The sequence below is a fragment of the Aristolochia californica genome, unplaced genomic scaffold, assembly GCF_029961685.1.
Source record: "Aristolochia californica isolate CCGP_79_NKW_82.1479 unplaced genomic scaffold, dmAriCali1.0.hap1 SCAF_11, whole genome shotgun sequence".
NCBI classification, from domain to species: domain Eukaryota; kingdom Viridiplantae; phylum Streptophyta; class Magnoliopsida; order Piperales; family Aristolochiaceae; genus Aristolochia; species Aristolochia californica.
Genome location: NW_027181782.1, coordinates 31,806,025 through 31,828,039, shown reverse-complemented (window position 1 = coordinate 31,828,039; position 22,015 = coordinate 31,806,025). Strand labels below are relative to the sequence as shown.

The following is a 22,015-nucleotide window of genomic DNA, read 5'->3' as shown; positions in this document are numbered from 1 at the left end:
ATGTAATTAAATCTTAAAATATTTTTGAGAATGAGAAATGTTGTTATCCCCCAAATGAAGGATGCTCTTATCTGAGTTTTTTTTTCAAAATTTTTCCTTATTCTTATTTAAAATATATGTATAAATATTTCAATGGTACCTACAGGAGTTTGGAAACAGCTTCGGCAGCATATTTTGAAAGCAGTTCAGATGAAAGCATAGTCAAAGAAAGTTCCAGATTTCTCTCCATGAATGAAGCAACTTCCACTGTAGTTGAGGGCTGCAATGAGCTATCAGCCCAACAGTGCTGTCCTTCACTTTCTCATGCAAATTTAAGTGGACTCTCTGAAAGGTCATGCTCTCTTGCTACACCTGAAAGGGAAGCAAATTTCAGTGTCTGTAGTTCAGAATTAGAACCATCTTTCGCCAGAAGTGTCAATTCTCACAGTAGCAAAAGGAGACTGCCTATCAGTTTCCAGATGTGTATTCACTCTCAAACAGATCCATCCACTTTCTCAGAAACAAACTGTTCCAACCAGGATGTCAATTTTCAGATAGGATTGGATCCTGAGATTTGTCACATGCGATCCAGAGTTCCAAGGCCAGATATGCCGAAAAACGCTTCAAATGATTTGATTTATTTGGATATGGACAAGAAACTGCATCTAAGCTGTTTCTCCTGTAACAATCCATTAGGGCTGCCTGAGAATAATTTTTTTATCATGTGTTCATTAGGTTTATCTTCAAAAGATTATTTGGTATCCGTTTACAAAAATGGTTCAGTGGGTGCCCATTTGCAAAATCTCTTGTTTGTGAGTGAACCCTTGAATGTATCTGTTGTAATTGCTGATATTTCATTTGTAAATAATGCCTTCACTGCACGAACTGGAAACGGTCCACTGCCCGGAGTTTGGTGTGAAGAAGATGGCTGTGTTTTCAGGACTTTTCCCTGCTGCTTCTGCACAAAATCTGGCTGTGATCTTGGTATGCAAGTCTTGGCTACAGATGCTTCAAATACTCATTTAATGAATAAGGTATGCAGTTATTATTTGGATTATTTATCTGATTACACAAGGGTTAGTTTCTCTATCACTTATCATTTTTGGTAACTTTTATAGGTCATCCTTTATGTTGATCGTGTGTTGATCAAGGACCATGAAGACGAGTCAAAGGAAAAGGTTGTCTTTCCTTCATATAGTTAATTACTCAGCTGTAAAACCAATATGCCTGCAAGTATTATGAATTAATATGAAGTTAGTGACACTAGTTTATTATCCTTTTTCTTTTATTCTAAAAGGATTTCTATTTGTGTATCTCTTCAATCCTACTGAACATAATGAAATTATCTGCATTGGTTTTTGCTAAATTCAGAGGTGCAAAAGCTATTGAAATATATGTAAAAAAGTGTATTTAAATAATTTCCAGTGCTTGTATGTCCCTAGCTTGTCTTCATGTTAGAATTATTTGGTTAAATCTTTATGTCATTCTATGGTGTAATTACGGAGTTATAAGGGTTTATTTATGAGGGGCATATATGTTTTGTAATCATTTAAATGAGTTTATGTAGAGAATTAGGGTCGAGTTTAGGCCCATCAGCTGCTGTTCTCTAACACCTCTTTCCAACTTTTCTTTTCTTCTTCTATTTCTTCTTGTTTTTATATTTCACATGGTATCAAAGCAATTGATCTAATTGCTGTGGAATTTTAATGAGATTCTTCTCTTTCTCAAGCTTGCAAACTCTCTAGAAAGAGGGATTTCACAAAATTGCACCTGATTGAAGGTAAAAATTAGACATTTTCACTTTATTTGTGCCATAACTCTAGGGTTGATGATTTGTAATGTCAATTGAACAACTTTATGAAGTTTTTGTGCCCCTTGAGGGTTGTTTGAGTTCCCCTGCCCAATGGTGTGTCTGCACAGGTCTTCTAGACTTGCATATTGCTTGTGTCATCATCCTTAGGGTTGATGTTAAGCTTAATTGACTCCTTCTGAAGTTGTTTCACATATATTACTATATATTGGATGTTGGTAAAATACCAGTTCAGGGGGATTTTGGTTATTTATCATTTTTTTTATTGTAGCTTATATCTGTTTTTTTTTTTTTTTATGAAATGTGATTTTATTAAGATACCAAAAAAGAGGAGCTAACTCTTAACAACAAGAGATTACAAGGAGGCTCTTTGCTTGGTTAAAACATCAGCCATAGAATTTGCTGATCTCGGGATGAGAGACCAAAAACAATCAAATAAATTGACAATTTCCATAATTTCAAAAAAGGTGTTTTAATGGCGCCACAGAGGCGCAAAGGAATTCTCACACCAACCAATCACCACCGTAGAGTCTCCCTCAATGAGGATGGGCCCGGAGCAATGATCACAAAAAACGCGGAGCCCATTAAGCAAGCTTTGAAGCTCGGCTGTCGTGGAATCCGCAATACTAAGAGGACCAGGGAAGGAGACGATTTGGTTCCCAAGAGAGGCACGAAGCACGCCGCCAAAACCAGCTAGCCAGGGTTGCCGAAAGAGGATCCGTCAAAATTCAGCTTGAGGACACCAGAAAGCGGTAGGGTCCACTAAAAAATAATTGGGGGCTTCGAAGAAGTGTGGAGTTGGGCAAGACATCTCCAATTATTTCTGATGGAAAATCTCGAGAAGGGGGAAAAGACTTTTTGAGAATGGAGCCATGTAGCTAAATTTCCTGAGATAGTTTCAATGACTCTTATCTTGAGAGCTGAACTTGGGGGGGGGGGGGGGGGCGCTGAGATGCCATGTGAACTCCACTGCATGCTTGGGACCATGAGTAATCCTCGAATAACAAGGTAAGCGGAGGAAACTGAGAAGGAGCCATTTTTATCTGGCCACCAGATTAATTTATCCGATTTGTTAGTTTGAATTCTGGTTGGTTGTAAAGCTTCCAAAAGGAACTTGGATAAAATCCCCCTTTTGTAGCTTATGTCTATTAACTAGATAATGTTGTCATATTCTTATGTTTCAAATTTCATTCAAAATAAACTAGCTCAAAAAAAATCGTAACATGCGTCGAGAGCCTGGGTGATTTCGAATGTGCTAACGTGCGTTGTTATTTGAAACGAGTCGGGACCCTTCACCAATTACCATCCCCACGGCCAGTGACCAGAACCCACGACACCGAACTTCCTATAAGGACGCAACCACCTTCTTCGACTCCGATCGACGGAATGACGATGTCTTGCCGAGAAGACACAGAAGATCCACAACCACCGATCCAGGAAAAAGTCACTCCAGACACTTAGATTTCTCGAAGCTTCCCTCTGACGAGACTCCTGAACCTCCGACGGAAGGTTTCGATGCTAGCTGAAAGACGATCTCTCGGCGAAAGAGGAGGAACCATCCTCTCCATTTCAGTTACGAAAAGAATAGAGTTACAATGGAGAAAATCGCCCAGAGCTCCGGACAGGTGATTCGCATCTCCTCTACCGTCAGATCGAAGATGTCCTTCATTTGCGTTCCGGTGGAAGCCATCTCACGCTTCGCCCTTCAGTTTAGGCCCTCCTATAAACCACCCCCACAGTCCTCACACCCCTCAAGCCACCACTTAGATATAAGGCACTCCTAGTTGCTAAAGGATACACTAGACTTATGACATAGATGTATTTGAGACTTTTTCTCCAATTGCCTGCTTGTCCTCTATATGTATACTAGTTTCTATTGTAGTGAATCAAGGCTGGTCTATCCCAGCTAGATATCAAGAATGCTTTCTTGCTCAGTCTTCTTGACGAAGAAGTGTACATGGAGCTACCTCCGAGGTATGTTGCTAAGGGGGAGATGCATAAAATATGTAGACTCAAAAAAATTATTTATGGTTTAAAACAGAGTCCATGAGCTTGGTTTGAAAAGGTTAGCCAAGTAGTTATGTTCATAGGATGTTTTAGAAGCCATTGTGATCATTCCTTGTTTGTTATGAAGAGATCATTTGGGATTATTGTTTTTCCGGTATATGTAGATGATATCATTTTATCAGGGAATGATAGTTCAGGCATTGTAGAAGTTAAATCACACTTGGTGACTCATTTTCAGAATAAAGGTTTGGGACAATTGAAATATTTTTTGGGAATAGAAGTTGTGAGAAGCAAAGAGGGAATTGCTTTGACTTAGAGGAAATATGTATTTGACATGCTCCAAAAATATGGTATTTTGGGAGTTAAACCAGTTGATACACCTATGGAGGTAGGACATGATCTTCATGATGATCAAAGTACAAAATTGAAAGATAAAACAATGTATCGGAGATTAGTGAGCAAACTCATATATGCTATAGTTACTAGATCAAATATCTCATTTGCAATCAATTTATAGATCATCCACGTAATATTCACCTAGAAGATGCACTTAAGATATTTGAAACGAGCACCAAGGAAATATCTCTCTCTCTCTCTCTTATCTTAAATGCTATTAACTAATAAGTTATGATAGTTAGATAAGCAGTAATTAGAAGATATGGACGCCCTATCTCAGAGGAATGAGGGCGCTGTCCCCACATTGGGCCCGACATTTCTCATCTCCCGATGTCATCGCCTCCTCTACCCCACTTCCTCGGGTGGGACATGCCTCAGCAAACGACGGAGATTAGACAGTATCCGAAGCAGCAGCAACAGCAGCAGAAAGGTGACCCGATTGAAGCTAAAGACCAACCAAACCAAGAAGACACCGACTCGGGTTGGTAAACTGTTGTCAGCCGCACTTCGAGAGGAAGAATCAGGATAGAAGAGGCGACAAACTCTCCCGTCTACGATTTTAGACACGTGAAATCTTCTGTCTCACTACGGCGATCGCAAGAGAGAATTGGGGAAGCCATCCGCATTCTCTCCCACTCCGGGACAGAAATCCTTTGTCTCTCTACCAGTCCGACCCACTAAAGCCTTCATCACCATTTTCAACAAGGTCCTGGCTGACAGGACGGGTCGGAGCTTCGGGCAATCAGTCCTCACTAGAGATCAGGCGTTCCATCTCCACACTCAATACCACAGCAGGATTCTGCAGTGCTCCATCACGCAACAACAAGGAACAATGACGATGGGTATGATTTTTCCACCACAAAGTTCCAACTCTGGATTCGGCTAGAAAAAATTCCGCCCGACCCTCGTGCAAATCCTAGAAAACATTCATCCACCAAATACCGCCACAAACTCCTCCACCACTCTCTAGAAAAAAGCCATATGCCTCCAGACGCCCATACTACCACCTCCCCCCTAAGCGCAATAGCCACACCGTCCTTCTCCCCCCCTCTATGATTTTACATCATGAGAACCACATCTTTCTTACCCTCCTAGCTCAAGCTCTAATCGAGGGAACCAATCGGCTTTCCACGGTATGCAAAATCCATCAAACTCTTGTGGCGTCACTGAGATACACACTCGGAAATATAATTTATCATTTGAAATATAATTGGAAGCACATTCGTCATTCTGCCAATCACTTGGTAGACACCCAAGCTAAGGCGGACATTTCACTCCAACACTTGTTGTGGAGGATGGCCCTCCGACCTAGGTTTGTTTGTACTTACTCTTCACTTTTTAATCTATTTACACTCTGTTTCAAAAAAGAAAAATCTCTACCCGAGCCACCTGCAACTCAATCAAACAACTTGGGGTTTGGATAAGCAGCAGAGCCCCAATGCTTCAAATCCGGGCAATCACTCATATCTAGGATAGCCAGTGGCTCTTAGCCTTCAAAACGGCCGAAGATCGTCAACAACTCTAGAACATCCAAAAAGAAATGGGATCCCCAATATCGCGAATGGAGTACTGGGCACTTGCCCTCACGAATTCCCTTACGGGACAATGGGTGGTTGTTCAGGGCAGCCCTGTGGAACTTCGGTGTCGTCATACCCTAGATTGCCTCGTCGACATCTTTGTAGAGATTATTTGGGCAGAGGATCAACTGGCGCACCTCCACTAGGAGAGATTCCAACTCCGGCCAAAATCTCTAGTAAGTGATACTCTTCATGTAAAAATTATTTCCAACGACTTTCCTTTTGGGTGATACTGGAAATCGGAATCATGGAAGTTCTCCCCTCCATGGCCCTCGACTCGTAAGGTTCCTTGAGGCAAGTCTTACTCAGCCCAACTTGGCTCGGACTTGTGCTGAGTCAATTGAGGAATGACCATTTCCAGCTGAGCCCACCCGAACAGCTATCCCAAGTCGGAGTCCCGAATTCAAAATTCAAACCGGTCTCAACTCTCTCATCCCACCTGTCCCCTCACCTGCTCTGACAGCTCACTCACCTGTTCTGACAGTCCCCTCACCTACTCTGACAGTCCCCTCACCTACCATGATAGTCGCCTAGACTGCTCCCCCCCCTCCCCCTCGATTAGAGAAACCACTCCTGCTTTGCCACGCGGAAATCACTTAGATCCCGAGGGATCAAAACCTTTCCACTCCTTCGATTACTGCGTCCCTCCCTCCTTCGATTACTACACCCGCCCCTTTGGAAAAAAACATCATTCCACCTCTAGACCCTCCCAACAAATCCAACCCCTCGAAAAACGCACCTCTTTTTCTCAAAAAATACACAAATCACCCTCAACCAAATCCCTCTAGACCTCTTCCATCTGTCGCCGCCATCCTGCTATGTAGCTGCCTCAAAAAACCCACCCATCACCTTCGACCTAGGCCTTCTAGACTTTTCAAATCTGTCACCATCAGTTGTAGGACAAGAGATTGCCTCGACTGCCCCCTCTCGTCCGACCCCACCAAAAATCCTCGAGTGCTTTGATGAGATTTTTTGCTGATCTTCTGGACTTAACCCCTTGCTATATCCTTGCCTCACTTTCTGCCACATCGAGCCACCTAAACCCTGATTCCCCAGAAAATCCCAACAGTGTCGACACATGGCAATTCGCCAGCCTTCCACCTTTCCCCTCAAATAGTAGATTTTCCACTGCAATCAGTGGACTCTCTAATTCCCAAGGACCAATTCTAGAGATGGGGGATCGATGGGACCCTCTGATCTGGAGAACTCGAGAATCCAGACGCCCCCTCCCCAAATCCAAAATTCATTGAGTGGCACAATTACTCCACCCCGTCAAACAACCAATTGCCCGCTTAAATAAACACTTCTCCCCCACACCTCTGGAAATAATGAAGCCCAAATCCTATACCCCGATGGAGACCTCCGATGCAGAATCCTCAAACAAACCTTGCCCCCCTCCCTCCTCGATTATCTTGACGGGCTCCCATTGCTCTCTCACGGAGAGTGTGCCGATAATTTCATCAAGCACCTTGAAACTCAAGCGCACAAATACTCTGTGCATGAGTTTGAAGAGATGAAGAGGTTAGTCTGGGACTTTTGCAAGTACTACAATGGCGCCCTCTGCTACTCGGAGGAGGATATCACCCCCCCACTATGATAGTTTTTTCTTGGAACGTCAGGGGAATCGACTGGTGTTTCAAGTGTGCGGTGATCAAGGCAGCTCTTTTTGAATGTAAACCGAACATTGTAATTTTACAAGAAACTAAGCTGTAATCACTCGTGATCTTTGGTACGACTTTGACCCGGAATGGGCCACAGTTGACGCGATTGGGCACTTCGGAGGCATTCTTGTTATATGGAACTCAAACTCTGTCGAAGCCACCCATACTAACCTTGCCTCATTTTCTATTGGTATTTGTTTTCGTGACCGGTCCTTGGGGACTTTCTGGGCCTATGTTGGCATTTATGGCCCAACTCGTCACCGTGATCGTGCTCCCTTCTGGGATGAAATCCTCCTCCTTGTCCAACTTTGGGACCTGCCTTGGCTCCTTGCCGGAGACTTCAATGTCACCCATCTTTGTTCCGAAAAATCCCCACCCGCCAAAAAAATATCTTCCATAATGCATGCATTCTCGGATCTCATTGGCAACCTTGAACTCTCAGAAATTCCTCTCCAGTAAAAAATACACTTGGTCCAATGGCCAACACCCCCCAATTCTTTCTAGACTCGACAGATTCCTTGCAAACAATGACTGGCTACAACTTTTTGGCAACACGTCGGGTCAAGTTCTTAACAAACTCAGCTCAGACCATTGGCCGATCCAAGTCAACCCCCCCCCAACTTGGGGTCGATCCCCGTTTCATTTTGAAAACTCTGGGCTCCTCGATGGAACTTTTGCATCTCAATTAGCCGTCTAGTGGCAAGAACTTACTACCCCAACCCGGGTTGTTCCTACTCCCTCAAGCTAAAAGCCATGAAGTCTAGAATTCGCACTTGGTCCACCAATGGTCGTGTCGTTGCTGCCCTTCAGAAAGATTTAGTTTGACATCGTATTTCTGAGCTTGATCTCCTCGAGGAACAAAGGTTTCTTTCTACACCTGTATTAATTCTCCGAAATCATTTAAATCATGACCTTGCTGATCTTCTTAAAAATGAAACTATTCACTGGAAACAGCGGGCAAGATTCCATTGGCTGACCGACAGGGATGGAAATACAAAGTTTTTCCATGTCGTTGCCTCGGCAACACGGAGAGCTAATCGTATCACCTCTCTTTGTAATGGAGAACTGGTGACCACGGATAGCCTCTCTACTTCTCACATTCTTGTGAAGTTTTTTACAGATCTACACTCTGAGTCGTTCAACCGGCCAATCCTTCATCAACTCATATTCTGGCGCATCACAAATTTGGATGCTGAAAATCTGAAGCGCCCCTTCTCTTTTGAGGAAATCGACTTGGTTGGCCTTGGCTTGCCTAAGGATCGGGCCCCTAGGACGAACGGATTCAATAGGGAGTTCTACTATGAATTCTAGGGAATTGTCAGAGATGATGTGTATGTTTTTGCTAACAATTTTCATCAAGTTGGTATTACCCATAAATCCATCAGAGCTTCCTTTATTGTTTTAATCCCAAAAAAATTGAACTCAGCCCTCCCTCATGATTTCAAACCTATCAGCCTCACCACTAGTTCATACACAATAATAATTTGTGTTCTTGCTAACCGCCTCAAATCCACCCTTCAAATAATAAACCCATACCAAAGTGCCTTCATGAGAGGCCGAAATATTCTTGATTCGGTAATGGCTGTTCATGAACTGCTTGACTCTTTCAAAAAATCCAACCAACCTAGAATTGTCTTGAATCTTGACTTTGTAAAATGGGCTGATGTGTGTCAATCCAAACACCTTGGGGGTCTTGGGATTCGTGATACCGCAACAACCAACTCAGCCTATCTCTTGAAATGGATTTGGAAATTCAACTTGTTCCTAGAGCTGATCTGGAGAGCTTTTGTCAGCGCTAAAGCCAACAAACTGACTGGTTGGTGGACCGAGGGTGGACGGCTTTACCGTTTGTCCCCTGTCTGGAAAAAAAATTGTCATGCTACTCCCTGACTTAAGCAAGGCGGTCAAATGCTACATTGGTAACGATCGTCTCACAAAATTCTGGTCCGATTGGTGGTTGGGAATCAGTAGTCTAGAAAGCAACCATGGTTTCATATCAAACCTGGCCAGGAGCATTGATGTTTCAATCTCTGACCTCTGGTCCCAAACTGGTGGCTGAAATTTGAACCTTCGGAGAGCTCTTACGGACTGTGAGGCCATCTTGGCATCAAATCTCCTTACCAGCCTCTCCAAGGTAAAAATTCGGGCATCCTTGCCGGATACACTTATCTGGACCCCTTGCCCCAAAGGATCTTTTACCACCGCTTTGGCCTATGACTTCCTTCGCAGTCCCAACTCCCCTCAACCTAGCCACCCTGCGGCCATTGCTTGGAACTTACTTGCCCCACCTTGTGCGAAATTTTTTATTTGGTGTGCTTGTAGAAATAAAATTTTCACCTCTAATTCCCTCATTAGGCGCGGCATTTTTGTTTAGGACTCCTCTTGCTCCTTTTCCCTAAATGCTCCTAAAACAGCCACCCATGTCCTTCTCCATTGCCACTTTGCCCTTTCAGTTTGGGCTAGCTTCCTTAATAAAATCAAACTTTAGTACTATACCTCCCAAAGTTTGCCATACACTATCCTCTCAATCACTAGTGCTATACTCCCAAAACTTGGAAAACTACTCATATCTAGTTGTGTGAGCCATATCCTTTGGGCCTTATGGAAGGGAAAGAATAGCCAAAAATTCAAATTTTAATCTTCCACAGTTAAAGTTTTGGTAGATAAAATTGTTGGTCAAGAAACAACTTGACTCATGACTCGGAAGGAATTCAGTTACCTCAATGGATCTAATCTCAGAGGGAACTGGTGATTGGTTGCTAAGATGGTGCATCCTACTCATCCTCCAACTATGGCGATCTGGGCTCCTCCATTTGGTTTCTATAAGGTGAACTTTTATGGTAGCTCCTTTGGCTGCCCTGATCCTACTGTTTTCAGAGTAATCCATGAAGAAAACAGTCGTCTCAGTTACTCCTTTGTCGGCCCGTTGGGAATCTCTAATTCCACCACTGCAGAGCTCTCCAGAGTACTCAATAGGCTTTAGATCTTCCAGGGCCATCTTGTGGGCCCCCTCCTTATTGAAGGCAACTCCAAGATTGTTATTGAGTGGTGTGCAAAAGCAAACAATCCTCCCTGGCGGAATTGGGACATTTACTTTGAAATATGTAATATAACTTCTCATTTAAATTGTACTTGTACCCACATCCCTAGGTCTACCAATCACTCGAACTCTAGCTCTTGGGAGAGAGGAGAGTAGAAACCAAGGGAGAGAAAGAATAGGAAAAGAGAGAGGTGTAAGGATGAATTTGAACCAAGAGGAGGAAATTTGAATGTTCTACCCCATGCCTTGAGGTTGTATTTATAGTTGTGGGAAAGCGTTTACAGTGATTACAAGTTCTCTGCCATGCCTTAGGACTACATGCTTAAAAAAGAAAAATACATAAGAGGACATACACCAGCTTGCATAATTTCAATTCTTTGCCATCTCTATAAAAGTTATCTTTATTTACTAGTCATGCCACCCTACACACGTGGGTATCGAATTACAACTTCTGTAACAAGTCGGAAAACTAGTACAGGGGCGTTTTGTCATTTCACCTTACCCTTAGACTTTTGTTCTGATGTAATCTTGTTCCCTATGTTGAATTACGTTTGTAGTCCAAGTTTCATGTACATAGGACATGTAGAATGGGAGATATAAGAAGATTAGAGTTTCACTTAAGTGAGGAGCAATGTTGTAAATTTATCAGAATCACTTAAATAAATAGATTGGAGGTCGTGCAAGACCCCCAACATAGCTCATTCCTTGAGCCTTCTTCTCAATCTTCTCTCTTTCTCTCTCATTCTCTCTTCATCTCTCTCAGACATACCCAATGTGAAGATCTTGTACTCTTTTGTGCTTTCTGTAAATGATCCAAAATCTTAGTCACTGGATTGGATTTTATTTTGCTCATAGTCTGAGATCCTGAATTACCCTTCTGCTGTCATTGCTCAACAATAGCAAAAAGAAGATCTAAAGCTTGCATTTCATGTTTTTTTTTTTTTTTTGAGCTATTAGTTGTTTTATTGAAATTCTTTTAGCATCAAACAATATTTTATTCAAAGGTTTTGACACCAGGGACCAAGGTTGGCAGTTAGGGTTGGAGAGTATGTTGGTCCCCAAGTGAAAAGTGAAACTACTTGGAAGATGAGAAAAGTTGACAACATCTTACATCTGTCCATTTTAAAGCATGACCTTTTCTAAATTGTGGTTTACGCACATATGTGTGATTAGGTTGAATTTTCAATTTTGGCTTTTGTGAATTTGATAATGGAGTGTATTTATGGTAGAAGCACAAAAAGTCTATTGACTGATTCTGTTTTAAAGTCATAGGGTCAGCAGTATATGTAATTCTCTTTGTTACAGACTTGAACCATTTTAGTTGTTTATTGGCTGTTTCTGTTTTTAAGGAGACAGCAGGTGTCATTTATGTAATTCTCTTAGTTATGAATTGAAGTCATTTTGGTTGTTTTATGTGCAAGGAGCTATTATGAGATGTGCATAGTTATCTCTTAGTAAATTAAACACATTTTGGTTATTCTGCTTTCAGCCCCTTGTTGCTGCCAGTGGATCAAATTCTACTCAAGTTTTATATTCAAAATCCTTTCAGAAAGATTCGTGTTCTAAACAACCTAACAATCTCTTCAGCTGTGGTTCAACAAAATCAAAGGTGAAAATGAATCACACTTGAATTTTTTCTGCTTTCCTGGAATCAAACCCTCTTAACTATTCTGTTTTTGCAGCTGAGACTACCCAAGAGACTTTCAACTACTGGGAGGTGCATAACTGAGCAAAAATGCGGAACATCTGATACTTTGCAATAGGTGGTGGCATCGTCTTTGAAGTTCATAATCACCGCTGTTTCAGAAAAGCCATTGGCCGAGGCATGCTTAACACTCCAGTGCGAAAGGTTCGATTTCTTCTCCAATCTTAAAGATAAAAACACATACAAGCCAAAGAGAGCAGCTGTGCTGAAGTGTACTTACTGCAAATGTTCAGCGAGGGCTTTTCCAGATGCTTATCAGGTGACACCCCACATCTGTGCTTTATGTTTGAACTTGAAGCCTAGTCTTCCGTTGGTGCTACTTGCTGAAGCTTGATTGCATTGAGCTTTCGGTTCACAATAAGCTTGGCCTGAGTTCAGCGGATGCCAGTGTTGGAGACGGTCATTAAGCCACTTGAAGTCCAGGCTCAAGAAGTATTATTAGATTTTCAAATAATTTGGTCCATTTGTTGTGTCCTAAGGTTTCAAATCCTCACATTATAAATCTTCTTTCTTTGTGCAGTTAGTTATCATACATGGAACTTAAGTATGAATATAAATCTTTAAGTTTTATATGTAATTAGCGCTTGCTTGTTTTTTGAATTATTTTGAATCAATCTTAACTAATTGTTCACTTATCAAGGTTTGAAAAGCTTTTTGAACAGTTTTTTTCACAAAGTTGATTGTTTTCTGAACCAATTCATGGATAACTTGTAAAGGTAATCCATGGAGGCCTCTTATCATTACAATGTTCTTAGCTCATTTGACAAAAGAACATAAACGTGCCTAGTGACATTAATTGTTAGTAAAAAACTCATTAATGCCTTCCATTGGTCTGAACAATCTTCAAGCATATAGTTTGAAAAGGGAAGGGGAGGGGAACGGTCTCTCATGGTGCCCTTATATTAGCACGATAGAACAAGAGGGGGTCAGCCCATACTCTTTCCGAAGGGTAGGAACCCCCACCTCTTTATTTAGGTGAAAGAGACGTTCCTTTAACACCAATTTGGCTGTGGAAATTGATGTTTTTTTAAACTTTCTATGCAACTACAAAATTTCACTCCATACTTGTTTCCTGGGACTGAACAGAGGAGATTTATATAGAATAGCCTCCCCAACAAAGGGAAGTCATCTAAAACTAGTAAACTCTAGCTGAACTACCTTCAAACATGTGATTTGAAAAGGAAGAGGAGGGAAGAGGGGAAGGGGATAACCTTTGCTTCTGCCTGCTTAAAATAGAGAGAGGCATGAAGGGTGACCCCTCCCTCCCATAATCCTTCCATAGGGAGAGAGAACTTCCTATTCATCCTTAGATCTCCCACCACCCTCCTTCCTCCTTATTATTTTTATTTTATTATTATCATTATTATTACTAAAATTAATAAAGTAATAGTAAATGAAAATTTTAATTTTAAATTAATTACTTATTTACCCTCTACCCTTATTGTATTCATTGGCCGTATTTAGAATTTGGTCATGAATGGAATTACAACATCTAATTGGCCACATTTATAAACATGACTTCTGAGAAGTTTATATTCACAAATTACCGTGTATTTTCCTGATATTTGTTGTTAGGCACTTTCACAATTCATATTCTTATTTTGGTGTTGGATTTTCATATGGACAACGAGATAGACACAAGAAGTTTCTTATAAAAAATTCTTCCCATTGTTTGCTTGGTGCATAGACCATTTTGGTACTCTTTAAAGGTTAATGTAAAGACCAATTTAGAAGGACATCCTTGAGATTTTCAGTTAAATAATTTAATTCTTAAATAAACAGAGTTCTTAATAAACCTCCATTTTAAATCTTATATTTCCATAGTGAATCTCTATTGTTTTTATTGATAATTTTAATAAAATTTCATTAAGCACTTATTCTTAAACAGTTTGGAAGGGCAGGGTGGGGTAGCCCTTCTACCCCCAACCCCTCCATCAGTTCTTAGTAGAGAGATAGGGGAAGTGGGGCTTTCCCTCCCCTTTCTTCTATCAATGGGGAAAAGATCTTTTCACCATCAACCAGAAGAAAAGGGAGGTAGGGGAGGACTCAACCCCACCCTCCCTTGTCCTTTCTATTAGTGGGAGCCTCCATATAAGGGCTCCATGCCTCAAATCAAACCCACAGTTTTTCTTATTCCCTTCTCCTTAAAGAGGTAACAAAGTAACCTGTCACTATGGACAAGAAGATAAAGTAATCAAGCTCTGCCAGTAACATCATCAAGCAATACAAACTCACAAAGAGGTAACACAGGCAACAATCAATTCCCACACAGTAAGCTGCAATTGCAGGGGCCTGGTAGATCCTCTCTAGCTATTAGTGTTCACATCAAGTAAGAAAGAAACAAGAAAAAGAAAAGAAAGAAAAGGGTGTTCAGGCAGCTAATACTTTACACTCACTAAAACAAGATTCATTAATCCCAATCAACCACATCCCAGCAGTGGGAATCATATCTCTATATTTCTTCTAACCTGGACATAAGTTTTAAGGGACTCAGGTTTTGCTTGAAGTAACTCTGATGAACCAAAGCCAAAAGATTAGGCGCCCTCAACAAACACTAACTCCCACAAACATTCTGCAAAGGTTAACCTGGTATAAGATTCTAAATGTATATCTTGTTATTTACCCTGTATAATTTCTTCACAAAACTCTCCTCTAGACTGTTAATGTCAAGCCGCGATCAGCACAATTCAAGTTACTTCAAAATGCCACACCAAAAGTGGGACTGCAGTAAGAGAAATGTCAACCAATCATGTCATAGCTGCCTCCTGCTCGAAAGTGACAGAAGCCTCCAGAGACCCCCATTTTTCCCATGAGATGGTGATCGATTCCTGCATTCACCGAAATAGAGAGTTTGTAAGACGTTTCTCAGACAGAGCAGTAAAATGAACAGGTCATTCAAGGTTGTCTGTTGAAGAGCACTAAAACAGTTCAATTTTTTTGGGCTATAGATAATTTAAATGATCAGAATGAGATCTTCACCACTTAAAAATTCGGTAAATAGGGGAAAAAGACGACACTTTTCAACAATCTCGTTTAGTCTTTCAGAGAGTGTTTTAAACAATTTTTTCAAAAGATGTAAAATATCTTATGAAACATTTCTTCCATAGCATAACCTCAAAAGGACAGGCAAACTAAGTTCCCTTTATTTACGAATTGCATTCTGAGAGATGCAAACAACAGATGATTAAAGACACAACATCGACAAAATCTAGAAACTTCATACTAAATCGTTATTTTATTTTACTGTTTGAAATGGGTAAAAAACATTTTGCATTTATAAATTTGATGTTTCGAACAAGATCCAAGTGAAAGGAAGTAAAGACATGTATTAAAATGATAAAAAGAAAAGGAATTAAAGACATTGATGAATCTGAAACAGGATACATACTTGGATCAGATAAGACATTCTCATAGAACAAAATATGATCCATGGTGCTAGATGACTTCACAGAACCATTTGATAGAAATGGTCCCTGAGCATTACCAGATTGTGAATCTAAGGGGTGCAAGTCAGAGCTTATTTCTTGACTTTGAAAGCATAAATCATCAGCTCCCGGAGCCTGATTTTCTATAGTCTGAATATTCTCTCCCTTTGCTTTCTTCTCTTTGGGGGAGTCAACCTCTGTATCCACCTCTGAATCAGCACTGTTTGGGATAGAGAGTTGCTGCTTCCTTTTAGATCGGGCTCGTCTGTTCTGAAACCAATTATAAACATTTGTTTCTGAGATTTGACCATGTTGGGTAAGTTCAGAGGTTATCTCTTTAATCTTTTGCTTGCTTGGAGTCCCATTGCCTTGATCAAAAATACTCTCAAGAACTTGAAGCTGCACAGGCGTTGGGGTCCATCGTTGCCTTGCTGTGATCTTGTGACCACTTGGAGTCATTAGTGGATCGCAATACATATTTCCCAGCCTGATTCCTGACAGGGCAAATATAAACCTGTTTCACATTTCCCCAAAGCGCAAACAATCTAAATCGTATTTTAATAATTCCTGCCTTATCTGAGAGCATAATCAAGAAAAAAAAAGGGCACCATTTCAAAATTTTAGTAAGAAGAACACAGAACTACTTAACATTTTATCTTCCTATCCTTTTGCAGATTTTGCCACTGAGTTCATAACAACACTGTACCCCATTTTGCAGCAGAAGAATTGCATTTCCTAACCCAGGTAGGATTCACACAAAGCTTTAAAAAACACGCGGGGCGCTGAGAGAGATACATCATAAGGCAGAAAATTTTGTAAAGCAAACAGAGGAAGATTTTCGCATAGGCTTTAATAGAGGTTGAAACAAATATTTACAAGATAACCGTGACTCTGAAAATATGGCATATCAATCAAGTAAACGAAGACGCAAAAAGAGGCGTCAATCCATGAATAATAATACATGAAGAACAAAAAACTAAATGGCGCATAAATGACACCAACAAGTCTGTTCGAAATATTTATGATGAAATCCCTCCGTTATTGAGAACCGTACAAATAACTAAACAATAGTGACTCCAATTACAACCCCATTGATCATGCCCGGACATTAATAGCTCCGAAACATCTAAACTACGTACAGAAAAATGCTGTCAACCGAAAACCAGAATTTTAAAAATCCATCATTCGCCAAGGACTACCATGCTCTAATTAATTAGTCTTCTTCACCGGGAAGGTAAGAAAGTTTTAAGAAAATCTATATAGTCACGTCCCTACCAAACAAATCGAATTACAGAATGCAAGCCCTTTCTGTGAGCTATAATCAGTACAACCAAACACAACCAAGGATATAAAACAAGTACACCGAGGAAGACAGGACATGGATACGCAAAGATAAAGAGAGAAGCAAAAAATAAAAAAATAAAAAAAAGATAGAAAAGAAGGAAGAAAGGGTAAAAACTCAGCTAAAATCCAAAATTCTCAAACAAAACGTAAGGAACAAAATCTGAATCAGAAATACACCGAAAAGATTCCATACCCACTGAATAAACAAGACGGCATTGAAAAGAATAGGCAAACTACAGAGCAGAAGTGGAAGCAGGCAATAAAAGAAACACAAGACTGTAAACGTACACACAAGCCCCCGGACACACAAACACTATAAATCAAATACGAATCACCACCGAAAACCAAGTACAACCCAGAAAGAAAACCACTTATAAAGAGAGAAAACAAAAACGTAAACGAAAACGAAAATTAACTAACCGAAGAGTCCCAACCATAAAAACAAAATCCCAAAAACACCCAGAAAACGATGAATAAACCGAAGAACAAAGATCAAAGAGAGCTGAGACCTGAAATGGAGTCCTGCTGCGTGGTAACAGCCTTATGCATCTCGACGAGCTGTTCACAGATGGTCGCATACACAGAAATTTGCCGGCGCAGAACCTCCATTTGCTCGTCGGTCATCACCTTAACGTACAAAACGCTCTCCTCCGCCATTTTCTCCGCTTCTGCCTTGTCCCCCTCGTCAATGGCATCTCTCACAACACTACCCATGTCTGCAATTTCTTCATTATCTTCCGTCTCCCTCACCCCCTGGAATTCCAAGCCAGAAGCTAGTAGAAAAGAAGACGGAAAAGGAAAGCGAAAGAGAAGAAAAAGAGGGCATGCAGGGACTCGCGCTCACACGTTGGTGCTGCTTTTTCTCTCGATTTTCTCGGGAGATGTTACCATACTTTCGCACTCTGCAATATATAGACAAAGATTTTCTCCCGATACGACTATAAAAGAATCCGCCGCGCCGCAGAGTTGAAAAAAGAAAGAAAAATGCTCTGAAAAACACTAATCGATCATGTCCAGATGTCACCTTATATTGGATTAGTCGGTTCTTTTTTGAAAAAAATCTTCTTAGCTAATTTTCTCGTTAAGAATGAAAAAAAACTACACCATGATCGTTTTTTTATTCTGCAAATTTGTCTTTTGCTGTTTAAATTATAAGCCCGTTCTCTGTTTTCTTGTAAAATTTTAATTATGTCTCATATTTTGGTAAAAGATAGATGAAGCTCTAAGCTAGGTAGGAGAATTTGATTGAAGATTTGGATAAACTATTGTGCTCTTCCATGTTTATATAGTACTTGCATTACAAATTATTAAGCTTTCCAAAAAAAAAAAAAAAGAGATTCACTTCACGAATTATTGATCTTTCTACTTGGGAAACTACTAATCCAATTAAGAAATTACTCCCATATTTTATCCCCCAAATAAAAACTCTTCCAATCTGGCTTAAATTTGCTCTTCTCTCCTTATGCCTTTACTTATTTCTCCCATATCTTAATTAAAACTAAAATACGTAAAAAACTCATAATAAAATAACACCTAGTTGTATTAAATTTAAACTACTATGGCAAACAAGTTAGGGTATTGACAACAAATATATATCTTTAAATAATATCGATTTTAGGCGATCGATTAAATAATATCGCCATATTTAAATACACGGGTTTTAACTTGATTACTTGAAGTAATAATAAGATAGTCACATACTTAGAGATACCACACCTTATATAATAGTATTTCAATAGTATTCCACCTAAGATGATTGTGTCTAGTTGCACCAAAGTTAATTGGGTTGTTTGTTGGTTATCTTGTGATAATGTCATATGATATCATCATTAATCATTATTTTATAATTTAAAAGTCGAATACGCAAAGTTTGATACCCCCTTTTTGTATGTCAAATAGTTCATCGATATACTCAGCTTGGTCATCACATTTTGGCCTAGTTCCAAGTCCATGGTTAGTCTCATTTAGATGGTTAGACTAAGTCTCATTATGATCTTCATAACATTAACATCCAAAGTTTAGTGAGTTAAAGCCTTTGCTTTTTTTTTTTTATAAAATATTTGTAATATATTTTGGGCAACATGTATGGTATAGGGTGACATTTTGGGAGCCTGAATATAATATAAGATGTGTGGTATGTACCACATTTCAAACTTTATTTGGGTTATCTCTTTAAGAGATGTAGAAACACTTGTGAAATCTAACACATATGGGGAGCATAGACAACCCTGCTAGTTTCAAAATTAACTACCACTACTAAGTTACAAACAATTAATTAAGCTATTACATAATAAAACCATTAGAAAATAATTCACCAATAGCTTATATGGTGGAAGAGAAAAGAGGAGGGGGGAGGTGTTTGTAAAGAGTTTATTCTAATGTAGACAAGACTGGACCAGGTCCTAGTCTAAGCAGTGACCCTTTAGAGCATGCTTTGAACCCACAAAAAAGAAAAAAAAATGAGAAAAAAAGATTATTTTCTGTTGTTTGGTAGTAGAAAATCATTGAAATAAAAGAAAATAAGAGAGAAAATCACTTGTTCTTGTAGTTAATAAATTTTCTCTCTCAAAATAATGGAATTTGGGAAGAAAATAAATGAAATGGAAAGTTGAGAGAAAATCTTAATAAAAAAAATTTAAAATTTTACCAATTTTTTTTTTTCATTTTTAACTTGTATCCAAACAAGAGAAACTACATTTCTCTTTTATTTTCTCTCTTATTTTCCATGAGCATCTAAACAAGTTTATTTTCTCTTCATTTTCTTTAATCTCCACTTTCTGTGTTCCAAACAGAGCCTTAAGGGGTGTATCAACTTGCCCTTCTCGAGCATCATTGCCATCATAACGGTGATAAGACACATGAAATGACTAAAAGTTTTAGGTATTCTCCTAAAGCATTAAGAATCTGACTTTTTAAGGGAGATACATTTTCTATGTTCTACATGTAAACATATGGTTGATATGTTTTATTCTATATATTTTCTATGTTTTACATGTAAACATATGGTCCGGGTCCGGTTCAATAAGCTGGGTCAAGCGGTCCACCGTTTTCCTCCGGAAAAATCTCAGTGCGTTTGGACGCGCGAATCCCGGCTCAGCAGGGGAATCAAAGCACGAAAAGTGGTCAGTGGATCGAAGTCCAAATGCTCTCACAGTTTTTGACCGCGAGGAATATCGGATCTCCTGACCGACGAGACGAACCGGTTTCGAATTCTCGCGAGCCGTAGCGCGATAAAATGAAGAGAAGGAGACAAACGAGAAATAGCGCGTGAAGGGTAGGGTAGATGGATAAGAGAGAGAGAGAGAGAGAGAGAAGACGGTTCCTTTATAGGGTCAGATTTCTTTTTCGGTTCTTCAAATATTGGTTTGGTGGGAGCGAGTGGGACTAACCCTGTCGGCCATCTACTCGTGTACCCTGACCAATGGCAAGGCCTCCCCACGATTTTGCAAAAATGCCCTCCACATGATTTTAGGGTTCAAAGGTTACTAATATTGAACTTGTATGATGCTTCCATTGCTTTTCAAGATTGTAGCCATTCTTTCTTTTGATGGTAAAAGATGGTTTAAAGAATTCGGACATGGTTTAACAGAGGTAGTCTATGTCTTCTCCATCGAATAACTTTTGAATATACAAGACACTCTTCTGCAAGTTCTGGAATAATCAAACTTGTTTCCGTTTAATTTTTGTTTATGAATTTTATAATAGATGGTAGAAATTTGGATCTGATTTAGCAGAGGTAGCCTGTGTGTCTCCATTGAAGAATTTTTGAATAGACGAAACACTCTTTTGGAAGTTCTAGAATAAGCATCCTTGTTTTCGTTTAATTTTCGTTTATGAATTTTATGATGGATAATAGAAATTAGGGTTTATATATGTTGATTTTGACGAATATGAAGCCGATGATGGAGGGGAAAGGAAAGCAAATGCATTAAAAGTCAATTTGCCAAGAGACTAGAAGAGTCATCTTTGGACCCAACTTCAAAGAGTTGCAGTCTTTTAATCTCTTCTCCAAATTCTACCAACTTCCATTGTCTCCTCTCCTTCTTATTGTTTTTTTACCTTGAAAACAATAACTAAGAGTAAAAATCATCACTAAGTGGAAATGATTTTGAGTCTTTTTATTGAAGCTAGATGTGATTATACCGCGTTTTTACTCGGTAATTTTGACAGATTATGACCTCAAAGTGGGTTTTGTTAGGCTCACAGTTGGTGACCTTTCTTCTTAGTTAAAGGTTAAAAACGCGTTTGGCATTTGACTTCTGATGTGCATGCAATTTGGTGCAAGTCATGATGTTAATTATTGAGTGTGTTAGACGCGCAATGCTTCATTTTAATATTTCTTGAGATTTAGATTTTCAACCATGCTCACAACTCTCTGCTCCATTCACGGGTTCAAAATCTCATGCTAAGAAAGCATCTTAATGTGGGTTAAGGGATTATCTTCGCTTAGGTTCAGGAGATAGATCTCTCATCTTCCCTTCGGTTTAGAAGATAAGATCTTCTTTGTCGGTTTTATTCGAAGTTTTATAAATACCACCCATTTCCGCGATATTCCTATCTAAAGTGCATGCATCAGAATCTGGTTTAGTTTCCATCACTAACATCCTTTTCACACTAATTTCATAGATATTGGATTATTTTTGTTTTTTTTGGGCTTTTGAAGGCTTGGCTTGTGATTAGTAATTAGAGTTGTTTGACCAAAATGAACATCATCAACCTCAACCTCCACCACCAACCATGCCTTCTCCCTTTATGGTGATTATTTATCATGCAGGAGTGAACTGATAATCCACCTTTTTAAATCAGAGGTTTAAACTGAGTTTTCTATGAGGACCCACGTCGCCGTTTTTGGAATCTTGAGGGGTTCCAGGTGCAGAGAATGTCCCGACAGCTCATGTGCCGGCCATGGCCGCCGGATGGTAAGCGCGGGGATCCTCATCAGGTGCTAGATTTAACCTAGTGAGATGCTTTAAGGAGAAGATTATCCATTTCTTTAATGGGTTTGGAGCAGATTTAGAGTGTGTTTAAAGATTAAAGAAGCTGCTAGGTTTAACCTAATGGGATGCTTTAA

The 22,015-nt window shown here is 39.7% G+C and overlaps 2 protein-coding genes across 2 annotated transcripts in view; one reads left to right on the top strand and one right to left on the bottom strand.

Moving 5' to 3' along the window:
- LOC137943958 (uncharacterized) overlaps positions 1-12,814 on the top strand; it is an 81,860-nt gene extending 69,046 nt beyond the window's left edge. Inside the window, exons 25-28 of the mRNA XM_068789409.1 lie at positions 146-1,013; positions 1,098-1,157; positions 11,960-12,079; positions 12,153-12,814. Coding sequence (XP_068645510.1) covers positions 146-1,013; positions 1,098-1,157; positions 11,960-12,079; positions 12,153-12,233 — 1,129 coding nt within the window. The 3' untranslated portion in view covers positions 12,234-12,814. The remainder of the gene's footprint in view (positions 1-145; positions 1,014-1,097; positions 1,158-11,959; positions 12,080-12,152) is intronic.
- A 1,552-nt stretch (positions 12,815-14,366) lies between these two features.
- On the bottom strand, positions 14,367-17,806 carry LOC137944069 (WUSCHEL-related homeobox 8-like). Its single transcript, XM_068789582.1, has 3 exons — positions 17,454-17,806; positions 15,564-16,094; positions 14,367-15,003 (listed from the first exon to the last, which is right to left on the bottom strand). Exons 1-3 carry the CDS (start codon positions 17,656-17,658, stop codon positions 14,915-14,917), a joined length of 825 nt encoding a protein of 274 aa, XP_068645683.1. The 5' UTR covers positions 17,659-17,806; the 3' UTR covers positions 14,367-14,914.
- Between the last annotated feature and the right edge of the window lie 4,209 nt (positions 17,807-22,015).